The sequence below is a fragment of the Tyto alba genome, unplaced genomic scaffold, assembly GCF_018691265.1.
Source record: "Tyto alba isolate M040663 unplaced genomic scaffold, T.alba_DEE_v4.0 Super-Scaffold_42, whole genome shotgun sequence".
In the NCBI taxonomy this organism is placed as follows: Eukaryota; Metazoa; Chordata; class Aves; order Strigiformes; family Tytonidae; genus Tyto; species Tyto alba.
In genome coordinates, this window is record NW_024881318.1 from 39,595,278 (window position 1) to 39,613,357 (window position 18,080).

General features: G+C 36.6%; 1 protein-coding gene across 6 annotated transcripts in view; it reads left to right on the forward strand.

The window, feature by feature from the left end:
• CNTLN (centlein) overlaps positions 1 to 18,080 on the forward strand; it is a 199,421-nt gene that overhangs the window by 105,905 nt on the left and 75,436 nt on the right. For all 6 annotated transcript variants that reach the window (XM_042804806.1, XM_042804808.1, XM_042804807.1 and 3 more), the window contains one exon: positions 14,888 to 14,937. In XM_042804806.1, the coding sequence (XP_042660740.1) occupies positions 14,888 to 14,937 (50 nt within the window). The remainder of the gene's footprint in view (positions 1 to 14,887; positions 14,938 to 18,080) is intronic.

An 18,080-nucleotide genomic window follows, 5' to 3' on the forward strand; every position in this document is an offset into this window, starting at 1 on the left:
GTAATTGCTCACCACCCGCTAACCAATATCCAGCCCGTTCCTGGCCAGCAACCCCGAGATACCAAGATCCCACAATCACAATCCCGGAAGCGAGAGAGAGAGCTCCTTCCCAACCACCCCTCCTTTATATAGTGAGCATGACGTTCCATGATATGGAATATTTCACTGGCCAGTTAGGGTCAGGTGCTGTGGCCATGCTCCCTCCCTGCTCCCTGTGCCCTTGCGCACGGGCAGGACATGGAGAGTCAGAGAGTCCTTGAAGTCTCATCAGCAGCTGAAAACATCAGTGTGCTGTCAGCATTCTTCTCATACCAAACCCAAAGCTAAATCCAAAACACAGCACTCATCTAGTCCCTGAAGAGGAATATTAACTCTATTTCAGCCCAAACCAGGACAGCAGCTAGTGATAAGGAGGAAGTATCTATAAAGTGAAAGAGGTAACCACATCATTCAAAGAATCTTTGATAGTCATTCTTTCCTCTGAGTGCCTGGGTTAGCTGTGCATGTCCTCCATGTAGGAAACATGCTCTGGATCTTTGAAGCATGTGGAATCACAGGAAGCTTGATAGCATCCTTCCTCTGCTATAGCAGCTACTTAAGAAAAGGTTTCTTACTAGATTTGGGTTTTTTGGGGGAAACAAGAACCTCATGATTTCTGCTTTCCTTACTTTTTGTAGAGTCAAATCAACAGTTCTGTACCCTGTGTAGTAGTATTTCACCAGCCAGTTGGCAGGAACCTAACTTGGGACCAGCAACAGCATGTGATGCCTCTTGTCTTTTCTAGCTATCAGAATGGATATGGTGAATGAAAGCTAAATTTACTGTTCTGGAATGGTGGCAGTAAAGAGCATAAACCTTGTCTTTTTTAGTTCGTCTGCTTCTTGCATGAGTCTTTCTTTTTTTTTTTTTTGTTTTCCCCCTTCTTTTTTTCCAGAAAACCTGATAAAATATTCAGTTTTGGTCACTCGGACAATCTCTTCGGCGAAACAAGAAATATCAGGCCATCAGAGGCTTCCAGCTTTAAATCTCCATTGTTGCGTGCAATGTCCAAATACATTTTTTTTTTCTTTGTTATACTTGATAGCTACATTGTATACAAAATTAACTTGTAACAAAGTGCATTCACACTACACTGTGTTCAAAAGTGTCACCTACAGAGTATAGCCCTTCTAATATATGTACTATCTCTGTAATCCTTCTGTTCTTCATTGTTAGGAGTGCTCGAATATATCAGGCTTCTTACTGCGAAATACTTAACTCTAACAGCTTGGGGCCCTTCCTTTTACTGCAGTTAGTAATTCTATACTGCAAAACCAAATACAGTTAAAATAATGATGTATATGTTTTTCTTTAGGTTTTGGATGGATAAAAAGATTGCTAAATCTAAAGTACCGCTTTTCATTCTACTGAAAACAATTAGAGCCTAGAATCTGCAGCTGATGTTAGGAGGGTTCTGACCAAGGTGCATGCTTACTGACTGGACTTAACTTTGCTCAGTGGAGATGACAGGCTCAAAGTGTAAGAACTTGAAACAGTGCAGTTGTTGGTTAGAACCACTACTAATAAATTAAGAAGTAAGAAAACAGCAGTATTAGTTGTACCACATGGTGCAGTTTTTAAAAGATGTTTTTGAAGGACCAATGTCAGAACGGTAAATGCCACATGAAGTAATTTAGGGGCTTTTGCATAATTATCTTACATAGCCCCTTTTGTGAAGAGAATTATTTTCTCTTTTCTAGCAAGGTTCCAATTACATTTTCACAAGGCACTATGTCAGCTAACTGAAACAAATATATTGTTTTCCAGTGAGTGTGGTCTCTCAGGGATAATGGGATCAATGATCTTTAGTTGTTAAGCTTGTCCACAGAATTTTTCTTATCTGTGCCACCAAATCTTGTAATTTCCTGCATCCTGGCTAACAGATAAATCTGGTGACTTGCTATGGATTTGGAAATGCGGTGTGTTGATGTTTTCTTTTGTTCTTCCATATTTAATCAGACTTTCCTTGTCTGCAGGTACTGGTTCAAAATCCAAGTTGTATTATCAAGTCTCCATAAACAGTCTATAGTACTTCAGTGCCTTCTCATACACGATGAGACTGTGTGGTACAGAAAACATGCAGTCATACTGTTAAACTTTTTTCCATAGTACATAAGTGGCGAAATGCAGAATTAAAGTTGGATTAATGCTTAGAATGGGGCACTGTCAGGGACAGAGACATGTTGGAGAAAGGTAGGGACTCTGTTAGCTTCCCTTTGTGTTGCTTGCACATAAGTTTTGCCTGCTTTGATGTTGAATCACAGTGATTTCTGTAGATTACCTCAGTGTTAAGGAAATGAAATATTGTGCTGTTGGTAAGCTCACTGCCTGTGAGAGTGCTGTCTTTTTCCTATCTATTGCCTAGACAAAAGTTCTTCAGCATTTAGTTGGAAATGTCTGATTTATCAGCCTACAGATCTATATGTATATATAAAAATAAAGCACCAAGTGTATCTTGTTAAACTGTACTGAATGTTCATAGTAAGAAGCCTGTGAACCTATAATACATAACACCAAAGTACATCAAAGCTAGTAACATATCTGTCTGCTATATTAAGAGAGTAATGAAGGAGTAAAGTATATAGATTTCTCTCTAGCAGCTTCTGTGGAGTTCCTGGGGATTCTGGTAGGGACAGCACTGCTTGGTGCTTTCTGGCAACAGCTGAATTTGGTATACAGTGCTGCTTTTGTATTTTCCTTGCATGGTACTGGTTTTAGAAGCAAAATAGCAAATTTTCAAGTTTATGTATATCTCAGCTTTGCTAATAGCATATAGAACCTCAAGAACTGAATTTTTTGAAGGGGACGTTAAGTTTCTTCAAAGACTGCAAATCATATTTTACAAAGAAAATTATTAAGCAATATTTATGTATTCTTGTCCTATGTCTTGAACTCTTCCCTAAAGTGTACAATTCTGGAATTCCAGAAACTCTTATGTGCAGCTAAGTGGACCTTTATTGTGGCCCAGCATGATCTTTGTGATGAACTGCTTAGCTCTCTTTTGCTGCATGCAGTAGAATATGCATATACATACAGAAGTTTAACCTATTTTAATTTTTTTGGATCTTTTTCTAATTTGCGGAGTTCTGAATGTGTGTACTAAGAAGTACTGTTGTATTTGCTTTTTTCAAACACAATCACATGAGAATAAACATGGAATCTTCCAAATTTTCCTAAAACTCAAATATTTCAGTATAAGAAATAATTTAAGAAATTGATTTACATCCTCACTTTGCATAACTGGAAACTAGCTCCATACTAAAACAAGGTATAGGTAATAGAGACTTTACTGTGTCATCTGACGTTTATATGAAGGTTAAAAGCACTGATGCAAAAATAAAACTCTTGATATTCATGCCGTGGAGTCCTCATCCTATTTGCTTGTTTGAGTTACGTTGATTACACTGGTACCGCAATCATGGCCCTGCAGGTTGAATTCTTTCTGAAGTAACTACAGGTAAACACTGTTTATGATGCTGTTCTGATGGTCTTGTTATAAAGGAAAGAAAAAAATACAAATTAAAAAAATTAGTAGCTTAATTCACACAATGTAACTTTTTTTTTTTTTTAACACCTTCTGGTCAGTCATCTGTGTTTTGTGCTACAATAAGACAAAGAAGATTACTAAATGGTAGATAGAATTTTAGATGTGGGTTTCTACCATACGTTTGCAAGCTAAATGTTATGCTGCATGTTGAAACTATTTAATTGCTAGTCACTAGTGCATCTTTGGGTTTTGAGTGACTGTTAATTTGAAATATATCTCAAAATGCATTCTTGACAACTGTGATACCGTTCACTTTCTTGTTATGTGAACAGACATTGGATTGGTGTGGGGGGAGTTGCTTTTATCCTTTTTCACTCCTGAATGTGGGTTGTAAATCAGAGAGACTTTACTTAGCACCAACAGATACCGCTTCCTGCAGTTTTCATCCGTCCTGTAAGTGACTGAATTGGGAAACAAGAATAATAAAGACGTATTTCTGGGAAGTGAATGGACAAAATAAGATAGATAGCTCAATGACTCTGTATAGTCAAATATTGCATTTCCTCTGTTAATTAAGACTACGTTTCTTTGTGTAAAATGTAAATTTACAATTTTCTTCTGTAAAGGATTTCCGGTAAATCATTCTGAGTAGTTTGAATGTTCACAAAATGTAAGTAATGCTAGTACTTCTTGCTTTGCTCTTCTTTTGGCAGCATTATCCCCAGACATATGTAATGGTTTTTGCTCTCTTGCACAGACTAGATCAAACACCTGCTCCCAGGTTTACTCTCACCTCCCAAGGCTGTCACTTGACACAGATATACAGACCCATGAAAAGAGCATATTTTGCCCTTACTGCACACAAATGTTCTTGAATCATAATGCTGTAGGAAAAAAAGTGAAGAACTTCTGTCAGAGTAGTATTTCACATGTAAATGTTGGGTAAAGTTTCTGCCTAGCTTGGTTCTGATGACTCTCATGACAATTTTTTGAGTAGTATAAAATTAAAATCAGTGTTTGCATTATGACGTATCAGACTCCCCATCCTCATTTACAGCAGCCTCTTCCTATATTTTCTCTATGGGCTTTTTACAAAAGTATGCGTGATGTTCTTGTACATTCTGCTCTGGTTTTAGAGAGTAGAATTTTTACCCATTTGGAGACTCATGAACAGAAAATACAATTCAGTTTTGCTTACCTAGAATACCTTTCTATGTGGATCTGCTGTCTTCTCAAGCTCCTTTCTTTTCTGATGGGAAGAAAACAGCTTCTGCTGTCCCATTTCCCTTGCAAGTATAATTAGGCTATTTGGTTTAAACTTTGGATAAGAAAAAATTCCCTGGCACTACTTTGACCCGGTGTCTTTAAAACTTACTTATTTTGGTTAGGGTAATAAGCCAACACTTTGTAAGTCCCTTTTTAAGGACCCTGATAAAGAGTATGCAAAGCTTGCTTAGCACTTTTTCTGTCTGGTTTTCTTCTTAATTTGGCTTTACCAGTCTTTAAAATTTTTTCCATGACTCTGGAGGAAAACATTTGAAAAGGCAATAGTTAACCTCTTGGACTCAGAGGAAGGCTTCCTTCCCTGACTGCAGCAGCTCCTAGATTAGCCCCTTGATACCTGTCCACACCAACAAAAGTATGCATTAGGAGGTTGTGGTTGATTCGGCTTATTTCTCTGAAGAGTCATCCTGCTGCAGTCTTATAACATGTAATCCTTGGGAAGGAGTTGGTTTCCTCAGTGGGTTATTCCTTCTTATGTATTCAGCTCTATTAGAAATGAGATTCTCTGCTTGGTTCTATTTTCCAGATAAAATTCCCTGGGACAAGTGGAAAAAAGTCTTATTGTTTGTTTGGATGTTTATTTTAGACTGCCATGAGCTTGCTATCTTAATTCCTTTTATCTGTATGCAGAGAAGTGTAGGAGTCTCCTGCTAGCCCTACCTATGAATTCTGAAAGCTGTTGATGATCAACGGCTGACATATGGGATGTGTATTACTCAGGAGGCAGTGGTTTGCTAGAGGACTAACTAAAGTCCTCTGGCAGTGGGTTAACCTAGGGTCGGCAACTCTTGAGGGAAGGAGCCCTTAAAACTGGTAAGTGAAGAGAGAAAGTTTATGCTATAGTTCAGTCTATCTTTCTTAATTACTTTAATGCATTGAGACCCAAGTGCACACGTGTATATGTACCTTAGATTTGGAGCTGTGTGAGGGCTCCTGATGGTATCTTTAGAACTGCTGACAATTAAAAATGATGAGTACTAGGAAATTTTGTTCTAGCAAGAAGGTATATTTTGCAGAAGCCCTGCTTATACGCAGATGGTATGAGCATTTCGCCTATTCTAGTAACTTGATAAGTAAGCAACTGTTACAAAGGATTTCTTGCTGATGCCTAGCTATAATCTAAAAGAAATCAGAAGTAATTCCTTTGGCAAAACTGATTCTGTAGCACAGTTTTTATTATGCTACATCTTCCTATATTCCAAATGGTTGAGCATTATAAAAATAACTTAATAATGAAGGAGTAATCATAAGTATTACATTGCCATAAAATAGAATTCAGAATATTGTGTGATACTGGAAAGAGCAGGTGCTGTAATTGTGGATCAAGGTCAGTACCTTTAAAAATGTTTGCTATACCAGCATAAAGTGTTAGCTGGATAGATTTGATCTCTCTTGATTTCTTACTATCCTCGTTTTAATATTGCCAGCTGAGACTGTAGCAATCATAGATGGAGGATAGAAATTACGCATTGCTACATGAAACAGGATGCTACATGCTTTCCTACTCCTCTTGGTGCCATATGTTAAAAGCAAGAAGAATGACTTTCATGAAGTTATTGGTAGTAAACAAAACACTTCGAGGTTATTCTCAGGATATGAAAGCAAAGACATGATTCTGCTTCTGACCTTCCATATTGGAAAATACTGATAGTCTTCTAGGAAGTGCCAGTAGATTCCTGCTAATTTAGGGTGCTGATTCCTGTTAGTTCAAGGTCTCAGTGGCTTCTTGGCTAGGAAGCAGTTGGGGGTTGTTCTCAGACCATGTAATCTAGAGCATCTAAGACTGCTGCTGGCCTGGACTGTTTCTTGTCAACAGAGTAAACTTTAAAAGTATTCTGCAGTACATTATATTGTCAGAAAGTCTGTTTGGCATTTCAACTTGTTTTGGGACTAGATAAGAAAATGCTTATTGTTGAGAAAGAATTACTGAAGAAATGGATTCTACGAGATATAATTACAAGCAGCAAAACCTATCTATGCAGAAGGCTCAAGGCTATGATGCAATTTCAGGTTGCAGAGCTAAGGGTGGAAAGCAGTACACCAGTTTCTGGGCTTTGTGTGGCTTTTAAGTCACTTTTCTCCCATCTGATAGTCTATCATTTGAACTTAGCAAAACTGCTAGAAAATACAACATTTGAGTATAAGTAAGAACAAGACATTTTTTTCTAGAAGGAATGCTGGATTTTTTTTCAGTCCACTGGTTTTATTACTCTTTCAAGCACATTGTAACACCAGTCATCTTTTCCTCCTTCTTTAATAAGTGGTCCTGAGCAGAAAAATGTGTGGGAGCTAGATACGTACTTTAAATAAGATTTTCATTTCATCCAATAGATAGAGGATTACTGTATTTTTTCTTAAAATTAGAAATAGCAATCATGTAGGTCACTCATAGTTATATAACCTCCATTATTGGCAAATTTGGTAGGGTGTTACTGTAAATTTTCAGGGTACATTTGTCAGTTATACAGTCTTCTTTAGGAATCTAGAAACCTTGACTATAAACTAACCAGGACTGAAAAGTCTTTCCCAGTGACATTAAGAAAGAGTTGTTTGCCGTATTTTGAAAATGTTTTCTATGTTTTCAGCTTAAAAAATCCAAACTAAAGCAATTGAAATGACCCTGTGTAAAGAATGCATCAAGATACAGGCCAAGCGATAATTGCAATTTCAACACTGCAAGCTTTTAGAACTAGTTCACTATATTAGTGTTACCATTGCAGATATGAGTTTAGACTTTCGAGTTTAATGAAACAATAAAGTTTAACCATGTGGTTACTTATTTTCTTTTAATCTGAATTGCTGATAGGTATTCCTAATAATGAATCTCCTTTGCCTAAGGTTATTCATGTGTGCAGCTAGAAGATGTTTTATGCAAATTTTCAGAGGCAATTCTGAGATTTTTTACTGCTTTTAAAACACATTGAAATTTAGTTTGGTTTTATTTCTTTGTTTAGTTTTTTCATCAATTTACTAATAGTTAGGAGCTTATTTACAGAATTCTGGAGTTTAAACACCCTGCAAGGTTTCACCTACTCAACATATAAATGTAAAATATGGTATAAGTTGTCAGAATACTTCACAGTACTCGATAAACATTTGCACAAAGGTCATGTCTGTTATCTCTATTGTTTCAAATTATATCCAAGGATCTTCCCTTTTTAAGAGTTGAATTAAATAGTAGAATGAATACACAGTATGAATGTGACAGAGACTGTAAAATGCAGTAGTAGCCTTTGACTTTGTCAAGAGAAAAGCTGCAAAGATGTGAATTTATCATGAGCTGGAAGTGGTCAATTTATACTCACACTCAGATTTGTTTGTCTTTCCTCTTGACCCACATATTTCTATTGTATTCAAATCCCATGTCTCGTTCTTGAATTATGGTTCAAAGGTCTACCTCCTCTCAGTCTATAAAGCAAACCCTTTTTTCCAAGTAAGTTTTCTGGTTTCCCATTATGATTACCTTTATATGACTTTATTTCAATTTCTACAGTGCTATTATGTATTCAGTTTAGAACCTTAATCGCTTCTGTTGTCTAAGTTGGGTTTTTTCCTTAGGTCATTTTTTTTTTTTTTCTTGCCTCCTCGTGGTTCATCCACATTAACTGCAGGACTGCATAGTTTCTCCTTGTTCATTCCTTACTTGTTTGGTTTTTTTCTTTTGTTGATGGTGCATATGGTTTGCTTTGCAGCATTTTAGTACCTACATATGTCATATTACTCCTTTTGTACTGGGGTATCATCTCTAACCAAACTTAAGTTTCTATCTCTTCCTTGTAAAAATGAAGCTTAAAATTGCTTTCTTATAAAATGCTTAAAAGGCTGAGGTTCTTTAATTGTGTAATAGACATAATAGATCATGTTTATGATATGCTGACTGAAATAACACACAAACTTATATACAACCATAGAATTTAAAATTTTAAATTTTAAAAAGGCAGAAAACCAGCTTTTCTCAAAAAATGCTGATCTGTACATTTCATATGCTATATATTTTATTTGCTTGCTCAAGCAAAAACGTATGTAGTATGAAAAAGAGAAAATAGCCTGCTTGTCAACTGGTATATTGTCTGTCATTGGGAGACTTGTGAAAGGGTAGACTGAAAGCATCCTCAGTGTTTTATGTCACTGCTTTACAAAGCAGACAGTTGACTGTTTCCAGGTTTCTGGAGATTTGTTCTTCTGCAGTTCCTAAAGACACTTGTTGCTGAATTTCCCTTCTGGGAAATACTTGTGCCACTCAGTATTATTATCCAAAACAAGAAAGGTAATTAACCTAATCTGCAGTGTAAATTTATAATTTCTTTCACTTTGTTTAGTAACTACTAGATTTATCAGGAGAAAATTTATTTTAGATCAGATACAAAAAGTTTAAAATATGCTGTTATTTTTTCTTTTTAAGTCAAGCTAGTAGTTGTAAAATGTGAAATTTGTGGAGCAGTCATAAAACAAATTGCTAGAAGCACAATTAAATGGAGATTAACATAAGGTGTCTAAAATATGCGTCATCCTCAGAATTGCCTACTCTTGAAACATCTTCAACTCGCAGATTTTCAACTGTCAAAAGATGGAGGAGCCATTTCAAAGAATTCTTTACAATATCCGTGCCTCAAGACTACAATCAATTACAATCGCTTTACACAGAAACTACCTTTCCACTGTAGAAATATCTTCAGATTCCATCTCTCAGCTTCAGTTTGTGTCTTTGATCTTTTCAGATGACATAAACACGGTGCCCTTTGCTCAGCACTTGCTAAATCACACACAGGTTTTTCAGTGTACAGGGAAATCCCCTTTCGCTTATGATCAAAACCTGGTACTTTTCTTCTTTCCATTGTTTGGTGTGTTAATTGAAACTGAATGATGCAAAACACAGTGCAGTAAATTCAGTGAGCATATGCTTAAGATAAATACAACAAATACTAGTTTCAACTGCTAAAATAGTGTTGGAAGCTCTTATTCACAGTATCTGAAATTTGACAGTGCCATTCCAACTCTAGTTCCAGGAGGTTAGTGTTCTGTATTACCACACACAGATCTTATTTATTATCCTTTGAGATGAAGGATTGCAGAGACAATCCTCCTTTCACCCTCAGTAGGTGAGGGAAGCATCTCTTGTCACTGGAATCCATGCAACTGGATCATACATCTCTTCAGGTACATAATCTGCTCCATAAAAGAGTTGAACATGGATCATTTAGGAGACGTGCAGGGAAGACGTAGTATGTTAAAAGCAATCCCACTTTGGGGAAAAAACGCACACAGATGCTTACCTTCAGACACACTTTTTGGAGATGGAGGGAGAGTTTTATCAGTTCGTACTTACTAGGTTGACACATCTGTGTGATGGGACACTGAGGGATATAACAGTATAAATGAAAGGCTGGAAAGTATCTCCCCCCCACCCCTGCTTTTTGCTATCATGTTCTCTCAGGTTGACTCATTTGTCTCAATGTTATGTTATGTTTTAGCAGTTTTCTGTGACTTCTTGAGTTACTTTGAGTTTGTCAGAGTCCCTTCTTGCTCTTCAGAAAGTTACTCCTTGACCCTTCTCTGGTGCTTCTTCCAGCTGATCACATTCACTTGTTCTTGGGAAAAGTAGCAATCATACAGCCTCTGCAAAGAATTGTACTCTGCAAGAAGACCATATTACACTGTTTCCTCCTTTTTGTTTAGCTGCACATTTGTAATAAAATATGCAGGCTACACTACTTTTGTGGTAAATTTTAGAGAACTGAACTATATATGTATTTTTTACAATGCATATACAGGTGCTTTTTTTTTTTTAACAAGTTCTAGCTAGAGAAGCATGTAAAAAAAATTTTGTATGTTCTAACTTGTGTCCATTGACTCTTGTACCATCCACTGTGCTTCTCTGGGAAAAGTCAAACTCAATCTTTTTGATACCCTTGTGTTAGGTAGACATCAATAAAACCTTCCCTTCTCCTAGGGCTGAATGAACCCAGGTATTCCATGCTGTCGTCATAAATCTTGTGCCCAACCCCTGACCATCGTGTTACTCCTTTGCTAAACTCAATCTAGTAGGTCAGTGTCTTTCTTGGAGGAGCGCTGAAGTAGACACAGCCACACATACAGTCTCAGGAGTGCTGAACAGAATCAGATTTGTAAACCAACTGATTATACTATACAACTGGCCTGTTTTTAGCCTTTGCTACAAAGGCATATCACTACCTAATGTTTAACTTGTTGCTTAGAAGGATCCTGCTCTGTAGCAAGTTGGTCTTCTAGAATGTTCTATTATGAGGGCTTATTCTGGCAGGACTTTGCCTTTGGGGAACTTCATGAAGTTCCCATCAGCCCATGTTTTCTGCCTATGAGGTCTCTGAACAGCGGTCTAGCCCTCTAGTGAGTGTCTCAGTTGTTCCCCTTTATATCATCTGTGAACTTGCTGAGAGGCACTCTAACCCATCTTTGAGGTTGTTAATAAAGACATTAAACAGTACTGGCTCTGGTATGGATCCCTGAGGGATACTTCCAATTGCTAGCTGCCAGTTGCACTCCACACTCCAGATCATCAACCTTTGAGCCTAACAATCCAGCCAATTTCCGAGCCAATTTATGTACTTATCAATTCTAATCTCAACTATTTGGCAATAAGGAGGTGTGAGACCATCTTGAATGCCTTACCAAAATCAAGGTATACACCATTGCCTGCTCTCCCTTTATTCTTGCAGCCAGTCATTTCCTTACAGAGGTGGTCAGGTTGATAAATCAAGATTTTTCATTTGGTAAATCCATGCTAGCTGTTTCCAGTCACCTACTTGTCCCTTAGGTGGATAGATATGATTTCCAGGATTATTTGCTTTGTAACTTTCCTATGAAAAAAGGTGAGGCCTGTGTTTCCCCACATCTCATCCATTACGAAGATGGGTTCTTGCAATGTTTGCCTCTTTTTTTTTTTTTCCATTTTTTTGTTTTGTTTTGTTTTATTAGATTTAAATACTAGCAGAAAAGAGTAGACCGAATCAATTGTACTGGGGATGTTCACTTTCCAGAAAGGGAACCACATAAAAATGATACAACTAGTCAAAAAACCTCTAACCCCCCCAAACACTAGAACAAGCAGTACAGAAAGCCTATGAAGAGTTGGAGACTGTTAAGAAAGGTACTGTAGTTGAAACCCATCTGAAATATGTGCTATAATTCAGAAAATTAAGTTTCAGAAAAAAAAAACAAACCAACACCCACCCCAAAATAGTCTTAAAAAGCTCTCTATAAAGACTCAGTGAGGAAGCTTTTGTGGCCCTAACAGAAGAAAGGTCAGCATTTAAAACTTAAGCTTGCATTTGTGAGGAGTAGGCCAATTAACAGTGGCAGGACAAATGCAAGTGGAAAACTGAGAAGGCTAAAAAAGCTCTTAAAGAGAGGTTTTCAAAGATGGTTAAGCTGTGATAGTAAAATTTTGTTTAAATGAAATGAAAAAGAAACCCATTAGGAAATTTGTAGGTTTGCTTAATGGTAACAGTGTAAAAGAATACACTGGGTTTACAAGGTCATAAAAGAACAGCTCAGAATCCGCATCAATTTTCCCTGCTGAAGATGTTAAAAAGATGCCAACAACTCACGTGTTCTTTGTAGCAGATAGATCAAAGGTGTTAGATCTGCTTGAAGTAACTGTACAGCAGTTATGAGGTCAAGTAGATAAGTTGTTTGTTAATATCTTGATGTTAGTATCTTCACACTGTTAGATGTGTGAAAAAACTGAAGTCTGAAGTTACTGAACTGTAACCTCATTGTAAACAGCCACTGTGCTGGTGGACTGGCAGGTTGCCATTGTAACTCTTACCTACAAAATGGGCTCCAGAAGGAGTTGCAGACCAGCGAGCCTGACTGTTTCCATACTTGGGAAGATGGCAGTCTGTCTTTAAAAAAAAGGGGTGGGGCAGGAAGAAGTAAAAAACAACCAAACCAACAAAAAACCCAACACAGATCAACACAGCATTGTTGACAGTTTTCAGTGTGGCTGCTGTAAAAGTAAATCCTGCTTCATTAACCTGCTGGAATTGAAGAAGGGTGACAGTAACTATGGAGTAACAGTAATCTGATCTGAATTTTTCAGTTGCCTTTGACAAGACTCCACATGAAAGGTTATAAAGAAATTCCATCCCTGTGGGATTGGAGGGAAGGTCCTTTTAGCAACCAGGAATGAGTTAAAGCAGAGGAAACAAAGAGTAGTGCTTATGTGCCACTGTCAGGATAGAAAACTGTAATCAGACTGCAGAACCTGTTCGGCTTGTGCTCTCTCCTGAGTAGCATCTGCTTTTGCCTCTGCTGGTGACAGGGTACTGGTGATGGACCCAGTGCTGGTCTAACTCAGTTGGGAATTTCTAACCTTCATGCAAGCCAGTCATTGACTTGTATGGGTTGGATCATTGTCATTTCTTGTCTAGGCTTGCCTGAAATATTTCCAGCTTAGATATGTCATAAATTTAGTTGGAGACTAGATTTTACAGACAAATGTGCATATTTGGATATTCAGACTATAAACCCACCCTTTAGTTCTTTCATATAACTTATTTATTTCTGTATGTCTTTCATCACCCTAAAAAAAAATCTTTATGTAAAAGTTAGCTCTTCTAAAAAATTCTATACAATTATCATTGTATGTTTGTCACTTAATGGGTAGGGAGGCAGTATGTATGATTATATGTACACAAATGTGTCCATTCAAATAATGTCTTTAAAGTTGAAAAATAACTTTTTCACAAGATAGAGTTTCAAGCAGGAATCATGTAACGTTGAGTACAGTCTTTAATTATGTAAACAGTTGTTTTTTCAGGGAAGCGTTTTACTGTTCAATGCAAAAAGTGAACATGCTATGAAGAGGTAGGACAGCGTGGAGGTAAAGGCCACTATAGTCTGTTATAGAAATTGATGATGACTCAGGCATGAAGAATGAAAGAAGAGCAAAGAAAGTCAGCTGGGCAATCCTGAAAATAGCTGGAGTCTTATATGTCATGCAAAGCAAGTTATTTTAATTTTTCATGTTTCTCATTTTCTTTATACTTCATGTATTACATCTCAGTCAGAGATGCATTTAACATATAGTGTGCTTTAAAATAACGTGTGTACTGAATGACATTTTTTTTAAACTCTTTCCTTAAGTTAGCAGATATTTTGGCCTGATTTTCTTTGTGCCTTATCTTAAAGGAATTGTGTAAAGCATAAATTTCCTGTGAAGCTGTTAGATGCTGCTGTTCAGAGTACAGCAGAAATGAGTGTGAGGAAATTAGCAATTCAGCCATAAAAGCTAGAATAATATGTATTTGAATAGGATATGAGGTTATATTTGAAGCAAAATCTGCATATTGAACGACTGTTCTCTGTTCTGTGTGCTGTAGGATCCTAGGCTAAAATAGATGGGGATCTTATTGCTAAATAGTACACAGCTATGAAATTAAAGTTTGTGTCAGAAAACACAAGTATAAATGAACCATTTAAATTAATGTCTTTCACTCTAGCATGTCCCAATTTGACTTTGAAACTTTACCATTAGTATCCTGACAACTTACTTTGCATGTAATTTTAATAAAATAAAAAGCAGTCATTCAGATACACACCTTAGCTGGTTCATATTACAGAATAAACTATAGTAATAATATGGTAGTAGGTTAGGGAAGGAAAGATTTCATTATTAAGTTGCTGGAAAAAGAAGAAAGGTAAGATACGTCTTCACAAGGTTGGATGGTGTTTTCCCCTGAGACTGAATACTTACTCCTCTCTTAACAGGATTCCACCTCTTATCAGTCTCCTTTTCATCTCAGGCATTTCCTTACCTAAAAAGGACCAGCTGAAACTTCTTGGTGTATGTTACAACCAACATTATATCTGAATTTTGTAAATTCAGATTTATGAATTTTAATCAGCTGTTGTACAAATGACTCCTTATTTTTGAAGTATGATAAGTGTCATCAAATTAGAACTCATTCCTGGGTGTTAACAACTTTTTCCCCAGTAATACATTGATATGGTTTTAGTTGCAGTCTTTTAATGGTTTTAGTGTAGCATCTGTGTGATTGTTCTGTGGTTTTTACTGTTTTATTTTCTACTTTGTAGACTGAATCTTGACGAAGAATTGGATCAGATGAAAGTACACCAATCTGTGGGTAAGTTCAGCATACAGAAGTTTAACTATATTTACCACAAAAAAGGGAATGTATAGTATTTTATATGTGTGTATCCAATCTATGAGAAATATTAATTTTATGGTTATTTTCTCTCCAAAGGTTAATTTCTTTTTCTTGAATGTGTACTTTGTAAGTATAAGGCCCTACATATTCCAAAATGTTTAAGTTCTCCACATGCCTATTAAATAAATGACAATTTTTTATATGGATATATACTAGTATATGTTTGTAACTTATGTGTATATGCTACATTAAAAAATAGTTAATTATTTTATTTAAAATATCTGTGTATATGTATATAACTATATACGTGTAAAATTTAAAACACATTTGTATGTTTATGAAGCTTTCTCCAGAATCTGAAATGATTTTCGCAGTATTGAAATACAGTGATACAGAAATGTCATGATCATTCAGACTTCTTTTTTAATACTAGTCTCACAAAGTATGTGAATTTGAAAGTAAATTAAAATGGTGGAACTCTTACAGGAATTGATCATTAATACCTTTTTTTATATCTTTACGACCTTTACAATAGTTGACGGTTCTGTGAAGACTGGTCTTCGTCAGTTGGATAGATTGCCTATCCATCGCTTCTCTGATTCTTTATATTGTTTGCTGTTCCTAAATGATCTGGGTCAAGTATTCAAGAGTGCATAGTTACAATCCAACTTGGTGTCACATCTCACATCTGTGGTGAATTATTTATGCATGGTATTGTGCAAAGGAATGGAGTAGGAGACTTGAAAGAGTACTTTGCATGTTCTTATCAATAAAGCTTTACCACTCTTTATCCCAGTTTTCTACTGGTGGGTGTTTTCTTTTTTTTTTTTTTTTTTTGTGATAATGTTGGCCACTTGAATGAAGAAATGAAGATTTTGTTTTCCTTTATTTTGAATTTGTTTTATAGTATCTATTAAACTAAGTGGAAATACCCAGCTGATGAAGATTGAAAGATACTGTTTTCTTTCATGTTACTTCTTATACGTTATTTTCATAGCCCCAGCTAGAGCTGAAGGGAACTAGTGAAGGTTTCAAATACTGACTTTAAAAATCACTTATTTGTTTTTGCTAATTTAGTCAGTCTTTGCATAGAGAGAAGTAGAAAGGCAACCAGCAGTGAGAAGGAATTGAGGACCTGCTGAGCAATAACCATGCATTTCCAAAAAACAGTCAGATCCCTGAAACTGCCAGTTCTTGACATGTTTAGTGCTTTAACAATTAGTCTTTTATTCCTTCTTTTTTCATTATCTTTTCAGAGTAAAATGTATTCCCTTTTAAAGTGTGTGGGTGGATACACACTTCTAGTTTGATTATTGGTATGATTAATTGTTGTTATATTGGGACTGAGAAAAAGGGTTAATTACTAGTGAAGTGTGTTAGTCTAATTTTATTTACCTTTTCCAGCATTTGTTCTTACAGGTATCATTTAGATGGATAGGAATTTTTTTGTAAGATTCAAAGTCAAGTTCAAAGATACGTATTAAGCAACACTTGTCAGCACATCAGACTTAGCTGATTCCAGCCATTTCCAAACTTTTACCAATTGAAGTATAAAAAAATAGTTGCGCTCTCAGTCTATAAAAAGTAATTCCCTTGTTCCCTTTGCAAATCCTAGGGTATTGCAGTGTGGTAGACACTTTTATCAATTGGTTGATGTTTTCTAGAAGACTATACCGTAACGACTGAAGCTCACATCATCTTTGATCATAAATGAGAGGATGTGAGCAATCCTTGCTCATGTGCTAAGAACGTGCATACACCCTCTGTCCTAAAATGGATATTAAATGCCTTCCTCTTCCCAGATAAAAGTACAATCTCAGGTCTGTTATCTGTAATTTCCTGAGAATCCAAACGTGGTATGGTATAAATACACTTTGCTCACAGTCTTAGTAAGGAAAAGGAAACGTGACATGAATTTACTCAGCTTATCAATGATGTTGGAATTCACTTTCACCTTAGCAAGTACCTGTTTCCATCAGGCATTCTAACATCAAGGGATAAATTCTGAAAAAAAGTGTCTGAGCTTCCCTGTATTGAAAAAGATAGGCTCTATCCTCTTGCTTGATCAGATATCAATTGTGTTTGTCAGGAGGAAGTACAAGATAACTTCGTTGCTCCTGCATATAATTTTTCAAACCCTGCTGGTCAAAGGTGAAGGAGGTCAGGGAAGAAGAAACTCTGTTTCTGCCATTCCCAGTTTCTTTCCATTCTGATTCAAGTGTCCAAGGTGCCTCTTTAACCATTGCAAATTATTTTCCAGTAGTCATCAAATCCAAATTCACTGTTCATGCTATTCAGATAATTATTTGTGTATGACTGTAAAGAACGTGTTGACAGATACTCATGCCATTTCCCCCAGAAGCAGGAAACTGGGTCCATCTAATCCTATTCAAAAAATAGCAAGTGTCTTATTAAAAGTATGTAAGCTGTTGACCACCTATTTCTTCAAGGAGGCAGTTTGAAGACTACTTTCATTATAAGACTTCTGAATCTACCATGTCCCCGGCTCATGTGAGAATGGCATTCCCTTCTTCTGGTCTTCACAGTGGTTTTTCCCACTGGCTGTTTCAGACTTAGCACATCTTCGGGAGCATGGGTGGCTACCACTGGTGTCAGTAACACAGTGGCTTTCTGCACCACGGCACCTCTTGTCAGTCAGGGGAATCCTTCACCTGGTGCATACTGGAGGCAAAAATGTCATTCTTCTGATGGTTCATGTAGGTACTCTGAGTGACAAATGCACAGCTCTGGGTTTTTTTTGAAACTGGTAGTTGTTTTCTGTGTAAGAAGACTTTCTGCAAATACTAATGGTGAACAGTGGTATCATAGTTCAAGTACCATTTTGGTAGTGGTGTTGAACTAACTCATCATCAGATTTGGTGACTATTCATTAGGAACTGAGCGTTATGTTCTAAAGCAGAGAGTTAACTATGTTTTCTCCATGGGACATAAGTATACTTCTGTAAGACCACGGTAATTTGATGATTAAAGATAGTGGGGTTTATGACTTGTGTGTCATAGACAGACAGTTATAAGGAATGTTGTTTCATTGCCTCCCTAAACAGTTCCTGTGAACAATTACGTAACAATTAGAAGGTAGAAGGGGAGAAGGGGCTGAA